Below are 24,852 nucleotides of genomic sequence, written 5' to 3'. Positions count from 1 at the left end.
TGAACGAATAGACTTAATCTGACAAAAGTAATCGTTATGATGTTGTGAAGTCACCAGAATGTTTGTGATAGGACAGTAAATTGAACTATAAGGTTATGTTAGCGTCATTCCAAATATATATGATTGTTCAGGTTACAGTTACCTCAAACGTCACCTTTCAAAAAAATTAGTGCGTATAAATGACAGTGGAAAGAATTTAAAAATGAATTCTAATGATGACTCGGATTGCAATAAATGTGGGGGCGGTTTTACCGCTTTCAAAGAGATTGATGAAATCAATCATCTTATTCAACAATTGCACGTACCAGATTTACCCACGAGAGTCATGGAGAAGAATCAAGATCGTTTTTGTTTCATTTTAAAACAGTATCAGGATCAACCTCAGTTGCTTGATCCTTATCTTGAAAGTTTCCTTAGCCCCTTGATCCAATTTATCAGAGAGAAGACTGAGATTGATTACTTGAAGCACTATGTTTTCAAGTACATTTACATAATAATGAGCGTTAAGACTTACAAGAAAATTGCTATACACTTGCCTCATGAGGTAACAGATTTCAACACTGTCTTGGAAATGTTAGAAAAGCAAGATATAAATGACAAGGAAAATTGGCAAACACGCTATGTATTGTTAATATGGCTGTCGATCATAGCTAAAATTCCATTTGCTATGTCGAGATTAGAAAATGATCCTTCAAAAACAAATCCAGATCAAACAATCACAATAAGAGTGATCCAAATTTGCAAGCAGTATTGTGCTTCGAAAGACTCTTGCTCTGATGCAGCAATATTTTTAGTGGCTAACTTTCTGACTAGATTTGATGTCAAAGATAAATATTTAGAAGATATGGTAATGTGGTCATTGAAATGTTTTGAAAATGATCATTTAAATCACAGACCACTGGCTGTCATTGCATCAATCATTAAGCATAGTTGCAGAGATGATATGGCACCTTATACACAATTGATACTTGATAAAATTTCAGATAGTAAGTTACATGAAAGTCCTGCAGATCTAGTTAGAAAATTTTCAATAAAGATCTTTCAGCGTGTAGGTATGACTCTGCTGAAAGTAAACATCACTCCTTGGGGTTATAAAAAAGCATTAAAAACTATAATGTTATCAAACAATATAACTGAAACAAACAGTGTTGATTCTATCACAGTAGACAAGGAATTTTCAGAAATTGCTGAAAGCGAAGATCATGAAATTCCACCTATAATGGAAGATATACTTGAGTATTTGATAAGAGGTTTGCAAGACAAATCCATGATAATCAGATGGTCTGCTGCCAAAGGAATTGGTAGAATAACAGCCAGACTTCCAATAGATTTGGCTGATGATGTTCTTGGTTTTGTTATCAATCTATTTTCATCACGAGAATCAGAAACTGCTTGGCATGGAGGATGTCTAGCATTGGCAGAATTAGGAAGAAGAGGTTTACTTTTACCTTACAGATTGAAAGATATTATTCCTCTTGTTATTCAAGCTCTGGTTTTTGATGAACCAAGAGCATATGGACCTGTTGGTTCTATTATTAGAGATGCTGCTTGTTTTGTATGTTGGTCTTTTGCAAGAGCTTTCGCACCAAAAGTATTTGAGCCTCATGTAAAAGAAATAGCTCCAGCTCTCTTAATAGTTACTTGCTTTGACAGAGAAATCAACTGCCGTAGAGCAGGTTCTGCTGCTTTTCAAGAAAACGTTGGCCGACAAGGAAATTTTCCTCATGGTATAGATATCATTTCTGCAGCTGATTACTTTGAAGTTGGTGTACGCAGTAATGCTTATCTTAAAATCAGCGTGCATGTTGCTAAGTATGAAGGTTATTTCAAACCTTTGGTTGATCATCTGGTGAAGAAGAAAGTTACACATTGGGATATAGCCATAAGAGAATTGGCATCAAAAGCCATGCACAATTTAACAGAACTTGATTCAAACTACATAATTGAAGAAGTGCTTCCAACCTTATTGGGTTTCGTGGACTCAATTGACTTATTTGTTAGACATGGTGCTATTCTCGCTATTGCTGAAATCTTTGTCGCATTGCACAAAAAGCTTGAAAAAGATATAAGTGAAATAATTGGTAAAAATGATTTATTAAAAGTTCAAAACATTGTATCAACATGTCGCAACAGAGGTCAACTAAGAGGATTAGGAGGTGAAATAATCAAACAAGCATGTGTGACTCTTATCAAAAAGTTTGCATTAATACATAATCATGTAGACACAGATCCTATTTTGAATGACTGGCAAACTTTAATGGAAGAATGTTTGAGCAATGAAGTTTCAGCAGTCAGAATAATATCTGCTGAAGCTCATACTGCATTTTTCATTGAGTATTACTTTTGTTGGTCTCTTGAGGAGAGACATGCCATTATCAATCGGTATCTTAGTAATCTTCAGTCAAGTAATCAAACAAACAGAGTTGGTTTTGCTCTTGCAGTCGGTTATTGTCCAGCACCCGTATTGAAAGAAAAAGGAGAGGATATATTTAAAAAATTAATGGAATGTGCTGTTATTACTAAAGATACTCTACTATGGGCTGAAGCAAGGAAAGAAGCTATGAATTCATTAAAAAAGATATGCGAAACTTTAGGATTAGAGCATGCGGAGCTGTGGAAACCTTTTGTGGATGAAATATATCAATGCTTTTTTAATGGTCTGATGGATTATACAAACGATAGTCGAGGTGATATTGGCTCTTGGGTGAGAGAATCTGCAATATCTGGTATTCTCACATTGACAAATTTAGTTTATGATGCTGGTTACTTGTCTATTTTAACTGAAGAGCTTATGACAAAAGTCATTGGAGGAATAGCTCAACAAGCTGTTGAACGAATTGATAGAACAAGAGCAAAAGCAGGTAGTGCTTTCAGTTCCTTAATACACAGTCAACTTCCTAATATTCCACATCATGAAGAACTCAAATTACTATTCACATTTGAAAATAGAGACAATGGTAAATACACAGATTGGAAGTCTGAAAGTGAAACATTTCCACTTTTTATCAAAATGCTGGCTTATCCACAGTACACGCAAGATGTTCTGAAAGGAATAATTTTTAGTGTAGGTGGTTTGTCAGAATCTTTAGTGAAACATTCTAGCATATCACTGTTTTCATATCTGCAGCAACTGGATCAGATGACACTGACTTCACTTTGCAATCAAATTTGTAATATATTTGAATCTTGTCATGGAGATGATCGGATGATTTCGGCAAGTTTGGCTTTTCTCGATCGTTTATTCAGTTCAGGATGTATACAAAGCATTTTTGATGACGCGGAAAATGAAATACCCCCACGAATTTTGACGCTACTGAAGAAAGAGAGTAAGTCTATCAATGCTACTCAGCCTTTACTCAACAGCGTAAAACTTTTCTGTCATTTATTGCAAGTTCATGGTTCAGTAAGCAAAGGTGCATTTTCACATCTTAGCATATATTTGTGTCATAAATTCAAATATGTTAGGAAAGCAACAGCCAGTCGTTTGTATGAGTCACTCACACTTTATGGTGACGAAATGGACATAAGTGAGGATGAATTGGCTATTCTTTTGACTCAGCTCAACACTATTGACTGGGAGCAGCCAGTTGAAGAGTTAAGACCAATAAGAAATAAATTATGTGAAATTATGAAGTGCCCAATACCAATATTGCGACAAAAGCCTCAAACTTAAAATGAACTTATCTGCTCAAGTGCAAAGATCATTGAATATTTAAATAAATTTTAATTAATGCTACTAATTGTTTTAATAAGTTGCTAATTATATTTATAAAATAAGATGCGATAACAAAGAACAAATAACAAAACCAGTGATATAATAAAATCAGAGAAAATTTTGGACAGTAACTATAGTTAAAATGAAAGACTATTCATGTTTTAGATTAAAAAAAGCTTATTACATAATATTGAAAAATATTTTTATAACGCTTTTGAAATATATTATTTAATAACTAATATAACAAAATTTGGATTTTTTTTTATATAATTACTGTAGATTAATTTTTTGCAATATTCATATTTTGATTTCTAGACGTTTATTTATCAAATGAAAATAAGGCATATTATTGTGTATTAAAATATTTATACAAGTTTTATTTACTTTTCAGTCAATACATGCTTGAATTTAAATACAAATATTGAAAGGAAGGTGTTTATGAATATGCATTGAGTGTAATTTACTAAATTGTTATTGTTAGTATTGTAGAAACATACAGAAAGTAATTTTTACTTTGTAATTAAATTGTTTTTTAATCCTACTTTCCTTGACTCTAAAATGAATCCAAGTTTTTTTATCTCATGTTGATCTTTTGCTTGTGAATTGATATTGTTGCAAACTTACACGTTTTTTTGCTATTTTTATAAAATTAAATATTGTATTTTTACATATTTTTAACTGAAGCTTTAACTATTTTCACATCATCAATTGGTCTGTCATTCTTATCTGTTTCAACAAGTCCAATTCTTTGCACTATTGTCATTCCAGAGTGAATTCTCCCTAAAAAGAGAATTATGATTAAAAAAAAACGATAATACAATCAATAGAAGATAAATCATTTTCAATACCAAAAATAGCATGTTTTCCATCCAACCACTGTGTTGGAGCCAAGGTAATGAAAAACTGTGAGCCATTAGTGTCAGGACCAGAATTTGCCATTGATAATATACCAGCGCCTTATAAATAATAAGATAATAACATCAATTTATATTTCAAATATTATATCTTATCAATTCAGCAGCAAACAAGTGGTGGTACCTGTATGCTTTAAATCATCATGTATTTCATCGTCAAAGCAATCTCCATAAATGGAAGTGCCACCTTTCCCAGTTCCTGTAGGATCACCACCTTGAATCATGAAATCCCTGATTATCCTATGAAACTTTGTGCCATTGTAATATCCTCTCCTTGCAAGTTCTGCAAAGTTTCTACAAGTTATGGGAGCATGTTTCCAGTACAGTTCTATAATCACTTCTCCCATTCTTGAATAAATAAAAAAAAGTATTAGCAAAACGATAATTAATGAAAAAATTAAAGTATTTAAGATGTTATTTACGTTGTTTCAAAAGAAACAAATGGGGGTTGCCAATGTTTGTCAGGTATCCCTGATGAATTTGCAGTAGTCAAGGCCATCCTAGAGATAACTAAATATTAATTTATTTCAAAATTTTCAACATAAATATAAATATTTTGTATTGATAAACTTGTGTATATATATATATATATATATATATATATATACACTATATATATACAAGTATATATATATATACATTGTATATATATCGATAAATTTGTAGTGATGAAAACAACACCAACTTATTTAATGATTTCTTAGTAAAATTTTGGTAATAAAAAATATTAAAGGAAATAGATCAATTCTTCAATCTCCATTTTACTCTAAATAGTCTAAGTATCTTCAATAATGACCTTATATTCACCCGTAAAAGAGAAACTCCAAAACTACCGACAGAAAAGGTTATATTTTTGTTGACTTCCACGCACTGACGCCGCACTGACACCGCACTGACGCCAGACTGACGCCGCGTGTCTTGCCTTGCGTGTTCTTAACACGCAAGAAAACAGCTGTGATCCTGTGATAAGCCCTCTACCGACACGCTTAGACTTCAGTCGTCAGTGTTCCGTGTAATATTGCGGAGACGGGCAATTAGAGCGATTCCGCGGCGCAAAGTGCGCAAGGAATGCGAGGTGGTGGTGCTAAGGAGAGCTGAGGGTTGCCGCCACGTGGACGATGTTCGCGGCTAGGAACAACGATTCGCCGGCGGCATCTAAATCTGACTACATCAGTCTCAGTATCAACGACGGTACAGCCTTCGGAAAAACCACTTCTCGCAGTGTCTGGAGAGTAAGTTTGCAAAGCTCTTTCTTATTTTTCTTTATTCTTGTTAATGAGATAGAAACTTATCAAAATCCACTGTGTGACAACAATGATTTTTTTAATTTTCGGTGCTAATTTTTGTCTGTTACTCTCCACTTCCTTCTTACAATTAACTGTAATTAATTTTCCTGCTAGACTCATTAACATTTTTATCTTTATTGCCCATAAGTGATTGTTTGTTATTTATATTATTTTTAATATAAAGTAAGTTTCAAGTGCTTAATCCATTAATTCAAATCAATGTAAAATAAGTTTCAAGTGCTTAATCCATTATCTTTTCATTAAAAGGCAAATACTATCATCATATATAATGTTTATTTAATGTTATCAGCAATGGAACCAATTGTCCAGATTTCAGCGAAATATTTGCTACTTTGCTGTGATAACATTAATAATTTTAGTAATTTATTTATTACCTGGGAAGACTCAAGTTAATACTAATGTTGATGAAAGTGATTACGATAGTGCTAAGGTAGTTCAGGAATATCCAAAGCTATACAAGGTAATTGAGTTTTAATCAAAGAGCTATAATTTTATAAAAAATTAAGTCATTACACATGGTACTACAAATAGAATTTTTCTTTTAATTATTTGAAGATGCCTGTTACTATAAGTGTAATTTGTAATTCATTAATGTGTCTTTATCTACTTTAAAAATAACTAGTACATTTTTTAATTAATTCCATTTTATTAAACGATATATAAATAAATGTTTTTTTTATTTTATTAAATATGATGTATTTTGTGTATATTAGGTACCAGATGAAATTGTAATTAAAAGTGTAAACCACAATAGAGGAAACATGAAAGAAAGTATTAAAGAAATAAATGATAACAATGTTGATGTTATTGATGAGCCAGAATTCCAACCAGAAGTAAATCAAGTTGATGTTGATCAAATCGGAGAACCACCTCAACATAATATGCAACCTCTTAAATTTAGTGGTAATCAATAATGGAATATTTGCTGAATTATTTATAGCAATCGCAGTTATAATTTACTATTTTTCTTTAGGTCCACAAAATGATAGACAGAAAGCAATTGTTAGAGCTACAAAATTTTCTTGGGATAGCTATAAAAAATATGCTTGGGGCCATGATAATGTCAAGCCAATAACAAAAGGATATCACGATTGGTTTGGTCTGGGATTAACAATCGTTGATGCTTTGGATACTCTGTACATAATGGGAATGCACGAAGGTAAGCATTCTTGAATATTTAAAATTAATAATTTATTTTCGTTATAATATTGATTGTATATTTTCAGAGTTTCAAGATGCAAGAAATTGGATTCAAAATAATTTATCATTCACTCAAAATAGAGATGTCAATTTATTCGAAGTTACCATTAGAGTGCTTGGAGGTCTTCTCTCTGCTTATCATTTATCTGGAGATAAGATGTTTTTAGATAAGGCGGTAAAGCATTAACTTATTAAATTTATGAAAATTAATTTATAAAATGAAATTCATTGTTAACTTCTACAGATCGATCTTGGCGATAGAATGATGCCAGCTTTTTCAACTCGTTCAGGTGTACCATTTTCAGACGTCAATTTAGGCACTCGAAGCGCTCATCCCCCAAAGTGGGGTCCAGACAGTAGTACTAGTGAAATCACCTCTATTCAGTTGGAATTTCGAGATTTGAGTCGTAGTTCGAAGCAACCACGATTTGAAAACGCGGTGGCTCAAGTTTCTGAACACGTACATAGGCTTGAAAAATATGACGGACTGGTACCGATTTTCATCAATGCAAACACTGGATTATTCAGAGAATATGCAGTTATCACATTGGGTGCAAGAGGAGACAGTTATTATGAATACCTATTGAAGCAATGGATACAGACCGGAAAAACAATTGATTAGTGAGTGAAATTAAAAAATGTTTGTCTTTCAAGCTATTTCTAACGAAAAATTTTTATTTTAACAGCTTGAGAGATGATTATTTATTTGGTATCGAAGGGACAGAAAAGCATTTGGTAAAGAGAACTGCCGTTAATAAATTTTTATTCATAGCAGAGCTTTTAGGTGCTGCGCGCGACGTGAAACCAAAAATGGTATGGTAATTTATTTAATGAATTTAACGTAAAATTGCATATTATTTATTTCATTTTTTTTATTCATTTTAGGACCATTTAACTTGTTATTTAAGTGGAACACTAGCCTTAGGAGTACATAACGGCTTGCCAAAACGCCACTTAGAGCTCGCCGATGAATTACTCAGAACTTGCTACGAAACGTATGTCATACAGCCAACTGGTCTTGCACCGGAAATTACTTACTTCAATATACAGGTAGTTAAAATTTAATTTTACTTTGCACGTTGATTATGTATAGTATGTATAATTTATGAAAAACGTTTATTTCAGAAAACCAGCGATGAAAATCAGAAAGACATGTACGTGAAGACTAACGACGCGCACAATCTTTTACGGCCCGAATTTATTGAAAGTTTATATTACATGTGGTACTTTACTGGTAATAAAACTTATCAGGATTGGGGCTGGAAAATATTTCAAGTAAGTTTCTTCATTTTATTAGTTATTTATCAATTAACTTGATTTTTGTGCCCTTTCAGGCTTTTGAGAATTATACAAAAGTGGAAAATGGTTATACGAGTATCAACAACGTAAAAAATATTTACAATACACGTCCTCGAGACATGACTGAAAGTTTTTGGTTTGCTGAGACTTTGAAATACTTGTATCTGTTGTTCGATGACACAAGACAATTGATAGATCTGAACAAATGGGTTTTCAATTCCGAAGGACATCCATTACCGATTTACGATTCATAGGAAGTTTTTTTTTGTTGTAGTTGAACTGCTCGTGAAGTACTCTAATTAAATTTGTGATAAACGTTCCGCAAAAAGTATCAAGTGGTATTCTTCAAGATTATGTGGCGCTTGGTTAGGAAATTATAGAAAACACATGTACATGATTACAAAGTGTAATTAGGACTAGGCAATGGATTCGTTCGATAATTAACGGTAAAAAAACAGATACGATGAAATATGCAAACAAGTCAATTTCTTGTATACAAAAAAATCAGCTTGAACAGTTACATTTTATACAAATTTATATACTTCAGAGCACTTTATCGTACTTACTATATAGTAATTTTTACTCTCTTTATATAAAATTTTATTTGTTTATTATTGTGTAGATCGTATGCGTGCTATAATACTAGTGCATTGATATTTCAGATCATTTACAAAAAACAAGGTGATAGGATTTTCCCTTCTAAAGAATTTATAAAAGAATTACGAGATTGTGAGTTTATTGTTAGATTCACCTCATTGACAACTTAAAATTTTTTTTTTGGATTTGCAATTCTTTCAATGGTTAATAAGAAATAAGATTTTTTTTTAATAATGGAGGTGAATTATGTACTATAGTCGAATAATCATCTAGTCTTGTAACTAAATACACTACACTCACTACTAGAATATTGTTTGAATGAAAATGGCCTAGCGATTCTAAAAGATTTTTACAGAATACTGTATCAAATTATTTTTAATGCAAATTAGTAGCAGTCATAGCTTATCAGCATTTATGTACAATAAATTCAGTTGGTATGTATGAATATAGGTACACAAGTTCTGTAAAAATCGTTCTCGGACAAGATTGAGTATATGTACAAAACATAAGAATAGTTGAATCAAGGTATGAATTGAAACGGAGTATCAATTATCTATAAAATATTTTAGCTGTTTTTCAATTATTTGTCATATACATTTTTAGATTTGCTTAATAATGTAAGGCTTTAGCAAACGATAAACACAGACTATCACTAGTAATATTTATTGTAGTTCTATTTAATTTTAGAAATGCATCAATTGTCATTTGAAAAATCTTCCATTTATCGCGAACTGGATAATGACTGCGTGTGTCATCGTGAATTTTATTTACCTGTGGTGAAAGAATACTGTATACTTCGGGTTTTATTTGTAAATAGTTCAAGGTAAACGGCCTTTGAGACGTGGCTTCAAGCGGATTATCATAGAATTATAAAATTTATCAATCTATTAAGTCTTCCAGCCACGCCTCACTGCTAACTTTGATTATGTAGAATAAAATTGTCGAGTACATAGAAAAAAAGTGTGAAGCAATAAAAATATAGATAATCTCAAATACAAAATGTGTTAATTATTTCACATGCAAATTACAATAAGATAAGGAAATGGAAAATAAATAATGATATTTTGTAAAACAAATTGCACTTTAATTGTCACTTACTTCTGTACACTTATACAATAGATTGGAGAATCAATAGATTTTACTTTTTCTCTGACGAAAGCTGTTTGTTGTTGCACCCTACAAGACATTTTTTTTTCTCTAATATAGCTTTGCAGAAAAAGGTATAATATAATCATGCGTAGAAAAAAATATACTTGCGAGCTTTGGACTGCTATATAGTGTGAATAATTGTAAAATTCAAAATCATCACGTATACAAAAAAAATCAAAGCTTGCATCTTCTCGACATGTATCACTCATCGCGATTTTTCTCTTCTCATTATTATTGTAAATATTATCGTTGATCCTCGATCTACGACGTTCACTCTATATTTTTTAAAATATACTTAGTATATCCGGAAGATTTTAAAATATTCCTTACGCTTTAAATACAAAAATACAATTGAAATATTTTGTTGTTTTCCATGTCGATTTAGACATATTGTACTTGAACAAATTTGTTAAATCTATTACTTTTCTCTCTCGACTATCGTAAAAGAAATGCAATTTTGTTCATCCTTGACAGTGAACAGTGCCGCTCATTTTTCTCTTAAAGTGGTGTCTTTTGATATGTTTGATTTTACCGCCAACTTCCGCGAAAGATCACAGCTGGCTTCTCGGTTTATTTTCTTATTTCTTTTGTTATTGCCGATAGCCGATATGTATGTATATATATATACATACATACATACGGTTAGATATATATATATCTAATATTAAGATTTTTTCTTATATAATTTCACTGAGCATTCTTTTCTCGCTTACGGAGTTCTGTCTTTGTGATTATTTTGACAAATGACGCAGTGATTTTCAAAAAAAATACCCTTTACGCATGCAATTCACAATTATCAAAATAATCAAACGTCACGTGGCGCAGCGGAACGGAGAAGAGAAAAAGTTGAAGGAGAAAGCATCGGCATTGTCGTTCATTACTTTATCATTTCGGATTTCACTCCTTAAAAAAAAATGAAGGGGGAGGGAATCAGACTATCACGCACTCGCAGCACTGCTGCGTGAAATAAACGCATTTGATGAGGCAGCTGTCTTCGTCGACGTCACGTCGCTCTTGGAAAGCTGGCTTCTTCAGTCCATTGCTGTTGGCCATAGCAACGCCGTCCAACCTGTCGTGTTCCTTGTAACCATTGTGTTCGATTAACGGTCGTGGTTCTGGCGATGGCAGTGTCGTACGCACGATTGGAACCTCAGCTTCTTCGATAACTTCCTCTTCCTCGTGACTGCTGCTACCACCGTTACTACGACTCGTTGCTGCCCGCGGTGACGGTGACGAATTAGTCGTGTTGGTCGTTGGCGTTGTGGGTGTTATTTTGCCTGGTCGTGGCTCGTCTGGCAGCTCGACGTAGCCTGCTGATTGTAACGATGCTGTGAGCGTCGGTGATGTGTCCGTCGACATCATAACACTGGAAGCAGATGAGACGAAATTACATGGTGCAAAACTTGACAATAATGGAAGATGGATAAACGTGATGGTAGACGGATTTTGACGGATAGGTTTTCTGAAAAATTGATTTTTTTTTCAAAGATCTATTGAAAAAACATATAATTTAATTTTTCATTGAAAATATTTATTTGAAATGAATCATTTATACTTCGAACGTATTGGAAAAATAATAAAGGGATAAATATAGTAGGTGTATTCATAAATATATGCATGAGGGTATGTAAATCATAACGATCTACGAGTACAGATAATTGTTAATTATAAGAGTGAGTAAAAATATAACATCATTATGTATATCTATCGATAGCAATAATTACATTATTTATATTATTTAATCAAAATTATAGCTACAACAACGCAAAGAAAAATAAATCCGTACCATTTCAAAAGAAAACTATTGATTGCGTGCAACATTCGGATGCCTAAAAACATTATCCAAATGATAAATCAAACGAGCGACAAGATCCCAGCGCATCGAACTGTCGTACACAAGAAGTAGCATATTTATTTATTAATATTACCAATCAATCTCCATTTCGTCCTAAGACTTATATAAACGTCACTCAATATATTTTAAGCTCGTTATCGCACGACACCTTCATAAGGTAAACGATAATAATTTTCAAATGCTTGTCTTCTAATTGGGTACGTCCGTCAGTTTAGTTTTGCACGCGACGATGTACGACGTCTTCATTGATTCGTTTCCTTTTCCACCACGATTGATCAATCTTAATTGACAACGGCGATCTTTCACCTTACGTCAATCTACTCAAGCGACAAAGCATCAGACGAGTTCATGGGGAATACTAGATGGGTTTTCCTGTGCGAAGAATTGAACTTGTCATTGGTGGGCTAATGCGTGGGGAATTCGTATGACATTTCTTTTTTAGTTGGTGCACGAGTCTCGCGTTCGTTCAGCCCTTGGTCCACCCTGACGTTCAACACCCCGTGTAATCGAGCGCGAACGTATTTGTGCAGCAAAATTGGCCTCGACCGAACGGCATTTAATCGCTCGCGCAATCGAAAACGTGAATTCGTTATTTGATAACGAAACGCGACACTGATTAGAAAGTGGCGCGCACCGAAGAAGATTACTCGAGAAAAAAGAGAACAAGCTCTCGGTCGTAAATCAAACTCGAGTGCGTTAAATCAAGCTTAGTCGCTCTATTCGCGCGCGTTCCACCTCCACGTTGCAGGTTTAGATCTTTTTCCGTCGCGAGGCTGAAACGTCGCGCGTCGTTCTCAATAATTACAAGCGAAAAGAACAAGCCTCACACAAGCAAACGAGACAACGACACTGACAACAACAACAGCAACTACGTACCACTTGGCCTTCCTGCAAGGATGCATTCGGGCTTTTTCCTCGCGCGTTAGGGTTGGATAATACGAGGATGCCATCTGCTCGGGTATCTCGCTTAGTCCCATAGCGCGACCTATGGCGTTGTACCACTGGCGCTGTCGTACTTTAAACGTCGGTATCTTCGACACTCGATGGTACTCGCAGTAGTTGGAATTGTGCTATGGGTTGTGATGTGGATAATGCATCTCGCTCAGACGCCGACACTCACGGCACCACCATGCGCTCGTCTCTCGCCTTCGTTTTCATTTTTTTAAGACAGAGTTAGATTCTTCGTGTTTTCGTTGAGCTTGTCGAGAGAAGGTGCTTCGCAACTGTCGATCGTCGCTTCGTACAGAGGATTTTTCGCAATAAGCCACACGGTTAAATGACGATTAGTTTCTTACAAATCGCATCAAAGCATTGACGCCTCGATGTAACTATTTTTTTTCTGCACGAGAAAGTAAAAAGTGAAGGTCCCGTTGTGGTAAGCGTACTTCCTCTGCATAGGAGTATTACGTACCACCTGTTCGCCAAAAAAACAAAAGAAAAAAATGCTTCGCCGAAGCCCCTTGATTTTCGGTCAAATTCAAGGCACAGCTGTCGGTGCATAGTCAGTGTATTAAATTTCCGTAAAAGAAATTAACCTTCTCTCGACAATTTCTTTTTCTTTTCCTTCGAGCTTGCGTGTTTACCAAACCATTCGGATCGTTTATATTCGCACGGCCGTGCCAATATTATTCCGAAAGAGTCGCTGCAAGTCGCGACGTTAACCCTAATTTAATCCTCGCTTACACCTTCGTGGGTGCAGTCTTTGATAGCAATTGTCCCAATCGCACCGTGCTCAATTTCTTACGAACGTGTAACTAATCCCGCGCGACGTCTAGACAGTCGCGTGTGCGCTCGGGCACAGCTTGCACTTCTATTTTTACGTTTCGCTATCGTCTCCTCTGATAATTAAACTACTTTTCTTTCTTTTGTCGAGCGTATTCGTGTTATCCCGGTCACGCGTCGCGAGTCTGTGTGTCTGTGTGTGTGTGTGTGTGTGTGTGTGTGTGTGTGAGAGAGAGAGAGAGAGAGAGAGAGAGAGAGAGAGAGAGAGAGAGAGAGATAAGAAAGCATCTTTTTTGAATCCTAGATGATGGGTGATACAGGCAGGTAATAATCCTCCGAAACTCATATGGAAACCGCCCGAGGGATGCGCCTTGGCGCTACGCCGCGCGGCAAAGATGTTCCTCGTGATGATAATGAAATACAAGAAGAACATGTGCATTGGCATGGTTGACGGCTCCTAATGCTTACTTTGAATTTCAAATGATATACTGCGCTGTTTCTTTTTTATTTTTCAAGTTATTTACGGAATTTTAGTTAATTTTATCATGGAAATATGTATATATATTTCTTTTTTTCCAACAAGAAACTCAAAATTTCTAATTCGTAAAAAGTTTCATTCAAATTCCAACGACGATTACGGAGTAGTGAGTAAACGCAAATGACAAAAATATCTAAACTAAAAATTATTTTCGATAACGGCGAGCCGACGCAACATTCTACAAAATGCGCTACGTCAGTTATTTGCTTTTCTTATACACGTAACCGAAACGTTTTCCATTGATCGCTTTCACCGGAAGTTCAGCCGAGATGCCTAAGCTGCTCTTTATGCTCCCAATGTGAAAACTCGCGCGGCATCATTGGGCGGCAGGAGCAGCTGCAACCGAACATTCAAGGCCACGCGAGCGCGCGCGCGCCTGTTGACTCATTCACAAAAATTTACCGAAGCATTACGAAAAGGGGACGCCGGTGCAACGGCGCAAGGGACGGCGCTAAGCGCAGGAATATATTGCTATTATTGCGTCAGACGACTCGTCAACGTGCCTTCCGATGCCTTCAGCCTTTGTCCGCGGTTAGCTTTCAGCTTCCACACTTTTCGTTCGAGATAATTATTTTATTTGTTTTGGTAATTGATATATAAGTTCGGCAAACGAATAGACAGAGCGCAACGCGCGTGCCGTTCGAAATGAAAAGCTGATATGTAGATAAGTCATCGCGACGCATGTATCCCTGTCAAAACAATAACTCAAGAAGCAGCAGAAGTACTGCATCTGCGATTACGCTCGAGAACGCTTGATAAAAGTCGCCGCAGGAGCCGCCGCCAACTGCATATATAACACGGGCCCCCTTCGCCGACACCGCCACGTCTCTCGCGTGCGATATACCTATCGCTTCTTTTTTTTCCCTTCATTTCCTTTCGTACGCGTTACGTGCTCTCGTGGCGCCCGAGGAGGTGAATGCGCCGCCGCGATCTCGAGCGTTTCATTATAATGACGACGACTGCTTTTCTCACGCGCGCGCGCGCGGGATACGTTTGACAGAACAGGTTACCATCGACAATTATACACGTTCACGGGAAATCGCGCTGACCAATCGAGTCGTCCTCGTCGAAAAAGAAAGAAAGGAAACATCTTTTTCGGTGACCCTTGAGAGCAGCCCGTCCGATAAAAATTCCGTGAATCAAGTTGCTCGGATGACACGAGGCTCTGGCACGGCGGTCGCGTCATAAATTATTAACATTTTTTTTTTCGGGCAAACCAGAAACCACCTCGGCTGTAGCTCTCTTATTCGCTTCTCGTTTGGTTTTATGGGTGGGTGTGAAACGATAATTTCCAACTTGTAATTTACCATTTTTTTTTTCTTTTAGCTCTCTCTCGCGCGTGGGTGCAACAAAGAACCTCGCGTACATTTGCCTCGCTGTCTATCTCTCCGCGGGATCGTTCCTTATGCCCTTCGATATGATTTTCTGGGCTGATTAGAATTGCATTGTACGTGTTCGTTTTTCACGTGACGCGCGCTTATTTTATCGTATATTGTACACGTGCCGGAGAGAGAGAAATTCAAAACTATCTCGCGTGATAAATAATACACGGAGTTGCACGCTGATTTTTCGATCGAACGCCTATATATCGAATATGTTAAGCAAGTCGACGTCCGTGATTTATTTGACCTAACGAAGTTTCTTCAACGTTTACCTATCACCCATTAACTTCGTTAAAATAGATGGTTTCATTACCATAATTCCAACGATGTGTTAACCCGTCATCGCTTTGGTATTCCAATACGTAATAACAATTATAATTGAAAAAAAAACAACAACAAACGCGACCAATTATCTACGAACGAAAGTTCCAGGTATACACATTATCATATCGCGGTGGTGATCCTTACGCGCAAAGGCGCGCAGAGGGAACTCCACTGTATATGCGTCGAGAGGTTAACGGCGCCGCATACTGTACGTTAAACTTACCGGCTGGCTGCACACAACTGCAGCACAGAACGAAGCCAGTCGCGAATCCGTCCAACACGACGAAAAAGAAAAAAAAAAGAAAAACGCGTAACACAAGTGGAATTTCGAGTGGACGTTAGATCGAGTTAATTCATCGATTATACAGTAGGAGTCGTTAATTGATTGAATGAACGAGATGATGCGCGCGCTCGGGGGCACAGTTTCCTTTTACGCTCATGGGAAAAACTTGCGCGCGAGATAGCGCGTAGCAAACAAAAGACGTATAGCTGTTCGAATGATATATTTTGATTCCGTGTTTGGTTTGAGCGCATTGCGTAAGGATCCGTGCGATTTATCGACGCTGCGCACGCGAGTGAAAATTCTATGAAGCTACCGTAGATGTGTTTGTTAAGTTTACGACGTTTGCGAAGCGAGCTGGAAAGAGCTTCTTTAGAGGTAGAACGTTTTGAGAAGCTACACACTGACAGGCTGTATTTGCACTTCTGGAAGATATGATAATAAGATTCGCTGTTTTCTAACGCCTCCAAACGCTCGTGCGGCAACAATTTATTACTCCCGCAAGTACGTTTAACCCTTCGTCGTAAATCGAATGGTTTGGTAAACTACCGAAACTGACGAAGTCTTTATCTCGAGATCTCTTGGAGGAGTCTATACGCAAACAAAATATCGTGAGAACGGAAAGACAAACCAAAACAGCAAACTTCAGTCCAAAGAAAATCAAAGCGTGAGGGGAACAAACAATACGAAAATCACGTGATAAGCTTCACAAAAAAAAGGAAAAAATTCACACAAACGAAAAATAAAAATAAAAAGAAAATACACAAAAAAAAGCGGAGAGATGTAGGAGTCTCGATGCGGCGCGCTCGGGCGCGAAGCTACGACTACCGAGAGTTACTCGCTCACGTGTATGTGTCGTTGGAACACTGAGAAGAGAAGGGAGGGGCAACGCGCATTTCTCTCACTCGCGATTCCAAAACTCATTCTCCCCCTACCTTTACACGCAAGAACTTATCGTCAGTGTCGCTCTCACGTGTGTTTTTCCTTTTTCTTTCTCCTGCCCAAGAGGGAAAATTCGAGTTTTTGAGAAGGCTTCTTCGACAATAGATGCGCGTCGAACTTCCAACTGATGGTGAATTGAAATTTTTTCGGTGAAATGCAACGATCACCAAATGATTCATTTAAAGAAGCTAATCCGAATTTTCTACATTTCAAAGGAGCGAAACGTAACTGACGAATTATCGTATGAATCGCGACACGTTTCATCAAACAATACGTCATCGAAAGTACAAAGGCTTCAATAGATTTCTGAATTTATTCGTGAGAATCATTCAGTTTGAAAAAAAAATCTTCTAAGCTCTTCAGTTTGTAAGATTGAACTAGATACTTTGAAAGTTAATGTACTTTAAAGCGAACAATCGCGTCCTTTCACTTGTGCAAACTGCTTATATATGCGCATACACAGCGTATAAAAGTTCAATTAGACACTCTTCTACTCGCAACGTCTGTCTGATAATAGTAGGCTTTGATACTACCGGCTGCACATTGCAGCGATTATTATCGGTGATTGCCACAGTAGAAAAATTGAATACAGCTAGGCATTTGCATACCCAAGTGTCCAATCAATTATTCACAATTATCGTGCTCTTTTTCACTTGGACGAAAAAGTTCGTCGGCACACTCGTACACGCAGCTCGAAATCGGCATGCGAGCGAAAATAATAATTCAGTAAACGGCATTCTCAAAAAAATAAATAGTAATAGTAAAAACACTGCATCGTCATTCGATCAAGCAAAATTTGCATTCAGGAGATCGACGTTCGCTTGCACGCGAGGCACAATGAATGATCTATCGCAGCAGCTAAGTTCGAAGAATTGTCAAAGGAGAGGATATATACTTACAATTAAAGACGTCGCCGTCGCGGTTTGTTTATTTTATCATCGAGTTTCGCACGTTCAGCTGACAATCAAAGAGAGCCTCTGTGCTGTCGCTTAAGGATTTTTGATATTGTTGTTTTGGATGGGGTTTGTGGATGCGGTAGCGTAAAATAAAAGTAAAATATAAAAACACTGAGGAAGTATAACTAATTGCAAACTCACGAAATGCGAACTGCGGGTATACATATATGTATAGTGCAGTGCAAGCTGCTCTTGGGACTTACCTGGAACAGAAAGAATAAACATTTGATTAAGCACAATTGTTGCATTTCAATTTATAAAATTAATTTTTTTTATTCCTTCGTAGTAGCGTGTAATTGTAATTACGACAAGGCAACGTTTGCCTTGGTCATTGCAGTAAAACTTTTAACAGCAATTGTAAGCTCATCAAAATGCCTCACTAATAACTTGTGACTGTAAACAGTTACGATTATGATTTCGGTTGTTAATGATTATGCTTAACTGTATATTAATATAGCATTCACGCCTCGTGAAGACGAAAATGAAATTATATACCAATCGTTAATCTCGTGAAACGATAGCTTTTCAAATCAAGTTATGCTAAAGTACATTTAATTACGAATTTTAATAAGCGTTTAATTGCTGTTCAAAAATTTTACGGTAATAATGATCTCTCATTAACGTATCACCAAGCCTAAGAAAATAACTGCATTACGGCCAAGATAAAAAAAAAAGCAATCCAATTTACAAGTTGCAAGGGTACAGATGTAAAAAAGTCGATAATCCGGCGAACAATGCGGGCACAACAAGCAACAACAACGAAAAAGGAAAAAGGGACGACGACGGCAACGACAGGGATGGAGAGGAGAAAGAGACCGTAGAAAACCAACAAAGGAAGCCGAGAGAAATCTTTGTCGGTCGTCCCTTAACTTCGTGTGCGTTCGATTCCCGCGAAAAACCTGGAGTTATTGTCCTGCGCGGCGAGTTCAACGCAACGCAGAACGAAGCGCGCACGTGTGCTTGTTGCCGTGGCGATCCATTTTCTCCCTAAAGTCGGTTTGTTTACGCGAGGTGTCCATCGGGCGCTTTCATTCGATGGCGTATCGCTTGTCTTTACATCACTTGTGTTTGCGCGGCTCCATCTTCGCAGCAGAATTGTGGAAGCACAAATGGTTTTTCAAATGAAAAATTTGACTTTGCGTTATTACGAGTTCGACGATCTTGTCCCTTTAGTGCCCTTGCAATCGAAGTTAAAACATTAAATCTGATAAAAACGGTCCGAAGTATCTCGGCGTATCCGCAGCGCGCATTCCGCTCGAAAAATCGGACGAAACAAAACAAAAAAGCCCACACTAGCCTAACCTCAACTGAAAGATAGTCAACCCAATAACTCACGAACGCAGGTAGACTCACTTGTAAACACCACGCTGTGGCAACAGATTCCTCAACCTCATGTTCGCGTACTCCTTTTCAGCACGCTTCATATACAAAGCTTGGTTGCTGCGGCACTGTTACGCTATTTTGTGTCACGTCGGGCGAATAAAAAAGTGCGAGGCCACGCGAAAGGCAGCGGCAGACCGACTGCTGCTACACGCGTCGCGGAGGGAGACGCGCGCGCAGTCAGCAAAGCACGCAGACCGGCAGACGGACCAGAAAAAGGAGAGAGAGTGAGAGAGAGAGGCTGTATATGGGGAAGAAGTCGATATATAAGGGGATAGGACTGGACCTGTGTGCGATGATGCTACCGCGCTCTCCTTTCTATTCGCTATTTAACGATCGATCAGAGACGATTATTAATCTTAAGACAACGTTTGATAATGGCGCTCGCGCATGGATCTGTGCTTCTTTTTATTTTATTTTTTTCGTCCTACAGGAAATCTGTAATCTGTCCGTCTATTCATAAGGTTTCAAGAGGACTCATCTGGAACAACTATAAATAGGATCCTTTCTTTTCTATCGAGCCACGCGCGCGCACGACGCGCTTCGAACGAAAGGAAAGACAAAAAAATATCGACAAACTTGTTATTGTAACAGTCCCAGTCACAATGAAATACGCGATCGATCGACGGATTCGCGAAAATCGGTGTCTCCATTGATATTAGACGCGCGCGCGCGCGCGAGATTGTATTCAATTGCCACGAATTGACAAGCGCAAGCAAGTCAGGTTGCTATACTGTTCACGTGGCATCCTCGTGCCTAAACAAAAGTGCGCACGTCGCTTCGAAATTTACGGTAAAAATGCGCTCCCCTGCATTTTTGTTGTTGTTGCTTTTCTTTTTTCTTTTCGAGATAAGAATGTGCCGTTACGGTCGTTCCTTGGGTATTGGATGTATCGCCTGAAAATTGAGCTCGGTTGTACGCAAGTCAAACGAGCAAAAGGAGAACAATAGACGGCGTGTGCAGACGTGCGCGTGCATTGCGCGTGACATAATTCGGAAATTCTCCGTTTGTTTTGGGAATTCCAACATCAAAGGCTTACCCGTCTTCAAAACAACGCGCCAAAGCTATTCAATGGAATTTTTGAATAGTGGAATAACTCCATGTTGTTGACCACATACTTAGGTATTGTTTTCTGTATATGCAAGAATTGAGATAGATGTACAGTACACGTAAGCGGTCTAAGCAAATTCGTTTGCAAAAGTAAAAAAAAAAGATTGAGCTTATGATGAACGAATATGATCCCGGAAGTACTTTGTTGTTCGGGTTAACAATTTTGAATAATTAGAGTTTCTGCTCTTTTTTGAAAATTGTTTAATAATTATCTGTTCGAATGATTAATTCGACGATTCTGCGGAGCAATTCATAGAAAAGTTATGTAATTTTTACAAAGAAGCGTATTATGCAACACAATTGCCGTTAGAAAATGATTTAGTTGTTCTCGCTCATTGCTCAACAAAGATACTGACGAGTAGGAGAAAAAAGTGACCCTATGGAAATAAAATCTCGCGAAATACCGGATCTACAATGATCGCAATACCTGACTGAACACTATGCCAGGAATGGCGATCTGAAAAGGAGAAGTTTATCTCGGGGGAAATATCGGCAACAACTGAAACATAGGAAGGGACCCTGCACGCGGGAATCCGTGGAAATTGCGAGCAGACGTTGAATGTCCCACGTGTTTTAACTTACGAAAATGTTTCACGTTGCATTTCTTAATTCTTAAAAACAGTTACGGAAGAAATGTTTTTGTGAATTTTCAAAAATCAATGCTATCGAAAAATGGCAGTTATTTATTTAAGAATTTATTACGACTATTTTGCAAAGTCATTCATTGATATTAATCTGTGAATGTTTATTTTCCATTTCACTATTCTCAACAAAATAAATGTGAGGCATATTTACCGAGAGCTCAAAAGAATATAAGCGACGTTGAAACATGCGAGTTTTCATCTTAAGTAGACATAATTACTCGTTAAAGAAGGAAACGTTCACTGATTTACGATGGCAAACGTCAGAAACTAGCGAGAGAACTGGTACAATGTCAGTAATAAGTACTGTTACCTTGGCCACTTGGTTCGATGACACTGCAGCCGAGATAGAATATTCTGTTACTGTTGTTAAGCAACCAGACCAAGCAAAGTCAGCAGAAGATCGTTATTATAATTTAGCGTTATATTGTTACAACTATCTCGTCTATAAAAAAAATTGAATGGTTGTTCAACCACCCCCTTTAGCATTAACAAGATTCCGAGCGCGAAAATTCACGAGCGCATGCGCTGCAAAATTGAGCTTCAAGGTCTGATCATCGTGGGGGAAGGGTTTAGGAAAAAAAATTTTAAATCACCGACGCCGCGAGAGCTTCACGACAATTCTCGATGATCATCATTATTAGACTATTGCGCACCGGCTGAGGAGGACAAAGCGTACGAGGTAGAAATTGACGTTGAACGAATTATAAAGGAAGGGAAAATAACGCAGGCGACTAAAAAGTTTGATAAGCTTTTGAAAACATACGACGATTCGTCAAATTAACAATAACAAAATTTTACTTGTTTTTGAGTTAAAGTTTTAGCGTTGCGAATTTACATTTCCGCACACCAGGGAATTTAGCAGCTGGTGAGAATCGATTTGCTCACACCCTTGACTCTCGAGCACAAAGACTTACAAATGTCGTCGTGCGCGAGAAAAAGCACGCACTCGACGCATAAATCATCCACGACCTTTCTCACGCATCCTCTCTCTTTCTCGATAGAGAGAGAGAGAGAGAGAGAGAGAGAGAGAGAGAGAGAAATATGTATGTGGCACATAGCAACGCGCATAGACAGAAATGCTTACCCGTAAGAATTCATCTCTTGACGTTCGAAGCTCACGCTGAAAGAGAAATGAAAATACACCAGGCCGCGCACGGACGCACAGCTCGCGGAACACTCGACGTGATTTTTGGCGAAAACCTCGCGGAAAAGGATGTGCATGAAAGGACGCGAGGAACAATGCACACACACACAGGCGCACACGGAGCGACGAGTCTCCAGAAGGCAGCAGCGGCAGTCTTCTCCGTGTGTGGGAATGCCGCAGAAAGGCTCGAAAAGAACGGGAGAGAGAGAGAGAGAGAGGGAAAACCGGTAATACAACAGGAAAGATGAGCGACTCGGCTAAGTTCGGCTGTAGTCGGATTGCCGACACGAACAAGGGCTGCTCTTTCTCTTTCGTACTTTAAAGGGGCTTTCACCATGTCAATTTCGAGAACGTTATGGTTGCTGCGCAATGTGAAAAACTTTTCGGGAGATCTGAATTACCGACCCTTAACGGCACAACGGGGTTCGAAATCACGATTGCCAGCATTCGATCAATATTATTAAATGTGAATTGGCTTAAAAATACGTTTATTCGGTTTGAGTCTTATCAGAATCTTCGTCTACGGCACATAAAAAATAGCAACTATATAATACAGTTACAATAACAATCTTGAGCTGACAATAAATTATCAATTAAAACACCTAACGCATCATTAGGGATCCATAAAAGCCTCCTACGTGTAGTGATTTATCTTTGTTTCGGCATCGTGAGGTTGCCACAACGATCGTCCGCTTCGAAAAAGAAGCGATGGTGTTCCCATCACGAGCGACGCGGCGTAGGTCAAGGCTGATGAGCAGCGCACCTCTCATTCCATTTAGCCTGACTTTTTTTACATCGCCTATGCAATCGGTACACTTTCCGCCTCGCCGAGCATATACGTCCTTATTCAATGATACCGTCTCTATTGGTTTGTTTTTTTTTTTTTTTTGGGAAGGGGGTAGGTATAGCAATTTTGGAACGAATATTCGAAAGTGTAAAAATACAACGGGATTCGCCAACGCGCTGTTCTTAACAACGAAAAATAGTTCTCACTCGATCTTAATTCTAAATGTCACGGACAAACGAATAAAAATCCATTACAACGATCACCCTGGCACGCGCAAATAGATTTCCCATGTACACTTATATAACGCTGCAAACATCTACGGTCGAGAATTACATCATTAACAATGTCACGAAAATTACATCACAATGATCGTGTTGGGTATATATGTAGAAAAGTAAGCGCAGATGCGTGCAGCAAACTTGCGTAAAAAGGAGGCATGCAGCAGACCTTTATCGCTGTCACGATAGGAAAAGGAAGAAAATAATTGTTATTCACCCGTCGTCGTCGTCGTCGACGTCCTCAAGAATTTTAAGTCTGCTTTTCGGCTGCTCGGGTTCTTGTTCTGATCTTGTACTTAGGGCTATCCACGCTCTACGACTCGAACGTTTCTTACCAGCATTGCTGGACGACGCGTTTTTGCCGAAAAACGACGAACGGCCTTTCGAAAGCATTGGAAAAGCGACGTTCTACGAACGCAGCGCAATGATGGTTACTATCGAACTGACCGCGAGCGCGGCGTCCGTAAGCGACAGGCTTACGTTTCTTTCATTGGCCGCCGCTTCATTTCCATCGCCCGCGCTCCATCTCTCGAGCGACGCTTGGGTTTCTTTCCGGCAGGCCTGCTAACGATGCTGACTGATGGCGTTGGAAATTCCTGGGCAGATGCAACCTCGATAGCTATAGCGTAATTGTATTCTCAGGCGCGATGCTGCGAGCGAAGCAATCGATGCGATTAACTATTTATAACACTGACTGCGTGGTTAGGACTCGACAATCTGATAAGAACAATGAGCATCGTAATTGCTGAACAAAGAAGAAAAGGTCGATCGATGATCGGTATGAACCTAGCTGGGCGTGACACTCGGGGAAAAAAATGCTTTTGTCATCGCTAATGATATGTCGTTAGGAAATGAACGAAACCAAAATGTATAACTTGAATAACATCTTATAATCCCAAACTTTTTAATACTAAGGCGATATAGGGGACTAGTTAGAGCCAACAATTTTGATGCTAATAACACGTATAGGCGCGCGGAAAAATCTCTATCTTTCATTATTCAACGTTAAACGCATTTCATTCGAGTCCCAAGAGTAACGAATCCCCGGACATGCGTTAAACAGGTGAAAGCCAAGCTCTTATTTATTAATTTAAGTTTCAACTCGTTATATATAAAACACCATGCCACCTCTTCTTTTTCTTCTTCCTGGATGAAAGGACCGCACACTTTCACGGCCATGCGGTGCAATCGAGTGACGCAACTCTGCACGCGATGTATAATGGACAGTGCCTGGAATATAGGACGTATGGATCAGTATTTGGCGCTATTGAGCGAGGTAATATTTCAGGATATATGTTAAACAGATTTCTAACTGACAAAGAGGATGAA

At 37.9% G+C, this 24,852-nt stretch overlaps 4 protein-coding genes across 14 annotated transcripts in view; 2 read left to right on the top strand and 2 right to left on the bottom strand.

Moving 5' to 3' along the window:
- The first annotated feature begins 133 nt into the window (after positions 1–133).
- LOC131673689 (tubulin-specific chaperone D) lies at positions 134–3,957 on the top strand. Its single transcript, XM_058951879.1, has one exon. It carries the CDS (start codon positions 203–205, stop codon positions 3,671–3,673), a length of 3,471 nt encoding a protein of 1,156 aa, XP_058807862.1. The 5' UTR covers positions 134–202; the 3' UTR covers positions 3,674–3,957.
- Positions 3,958–4,133: 176 nt separating this feature from the next.
- Positions 4,134–5,546, bottom strand: LOC131673696 (peptidyl-prolyl cis-trans isomerase-like 1). Of its 4 annotated transcripts, none has more exons than XM_058951901.1 (5): positions 5,437–5,512; positions 5,052–5,139; positions 4,754–4,977; positions 4,564–4,671; positions 4,134–4,495 (listed from the first exon to the last, which is right to left on the bottom strand). In XM_058951901.1, exons 2-5 carry the CDS (start codon positions 5,126–5,128, stop codon positions 4,380–4,382), a joined length of 525 nt encoding a protein of 174 aa, XP_058807884.1. In that variant the 5' UTR covers positions 5,129–5,139; positions 5,437–5,512; the 3' UTR covers positions 4,134–4,379. The 4 variants fall into 4 exon arrangements, with proteins under 4 accessions (XP_058807884.1, XP_058807883.1, XP_058807882.1 ...); XM_058951900.1 differs by having other exon boundaries at positions 4,135–4,495; positions 5,052–5,129; positions 5,437–5,522; XM_058951899.1 differs by having other exon boundaries at positions 4,135–4,495; positions 5,426–5,514.
- A 92-nt stretch (positions 5,547–5,638) lies between these two features.
- LOC131673690 (endoplasmic reticulum mannosyl-oligosaccharide 1,2-alpha-mannosidase) lies at positions 5,639–10,016 on the top strand. Of its 2 annotated transcripts, none has more exons than XM_058951881.1 (10): positions 5,639–5,861; positions 6,226–6,396; positions 6,650–6,836; positions 6,910–7,095; positions 7,163–7,311; positions 7,381–7,757; positions 7,823–7,949; positions 8,022–8,186; positions 8,262–8,411; positions 8,471–10,016. In XM_058951881.1, exons 1-10 carry the CDS (start codon positions 5,748–5,750, stop codon positions 8,687–8,689), a joined length of 1,845 nt encoding a protein of 614 aa, XP_058807864.1. In that variant the 5' UTR covers positions 5,639–5,747; the 3' UTR covers positions 8,690–10,016. The 2 variants fall into 2 exon arrangements, with proteins under 2 accessions (XP_058807864.1, XP_058807863.1); XM_058951880.1 differs by having other exon boundaries at positions 6,650–6,839; positions 8,471–10,015.
- Positions 10,017–10,094: 78 nt separating this feature from the next.
- The window catches only part of LOC131673695 (uncharacterized), a 28,397-nt gene continuing 13,639 nt past the window's right edge, over positions 10,095–24,852 (bottom strand). The window contains exons 2-4 of one of the 7 annotated variants that reach the window (XM_058951895.1): positions 18,124–18,383; positions 12,913–13,182; positions 10,095–11,547 (exon numbers count right to left, since the gene is read on the bottom strand). In XM_058951895.1, the coding sequence (XP_058807878.1) occupies positions 11,112–11,547; positions 12,913–13,013 (537 nt within the window). In that variant the 5' untranslated portion in view covers positions 13,014–13,182; positions 18,124–18,383 and the 3' untranslated portion in view covers positions 10,095–11,111. The other 6 variants (XM_058951894.1, XM_058951893.1, XM_058951889.1 and 3 more) reach the window with 6 other exon arrangements.

Source organism: Phymastichus coffea, unplaced genomic scaffold, assembly GCF_024137745.1.
Source record: "Phymastichus coffea isolate CEN01 unplaced genomic scaffold, Cenicafe_Pcof_1.1 PCOF00191, whole genome shotgun sequence".
Lineage (NCBI taxonomy): Eukaryota > Metazoa > Arthropoda > Insecta > Hymenoptera > Eulophidae > Phymastichus > Phymastichus coffea.
This window is presented reverse-complemented; position numbering and strand designations above follow the sequence as displayed.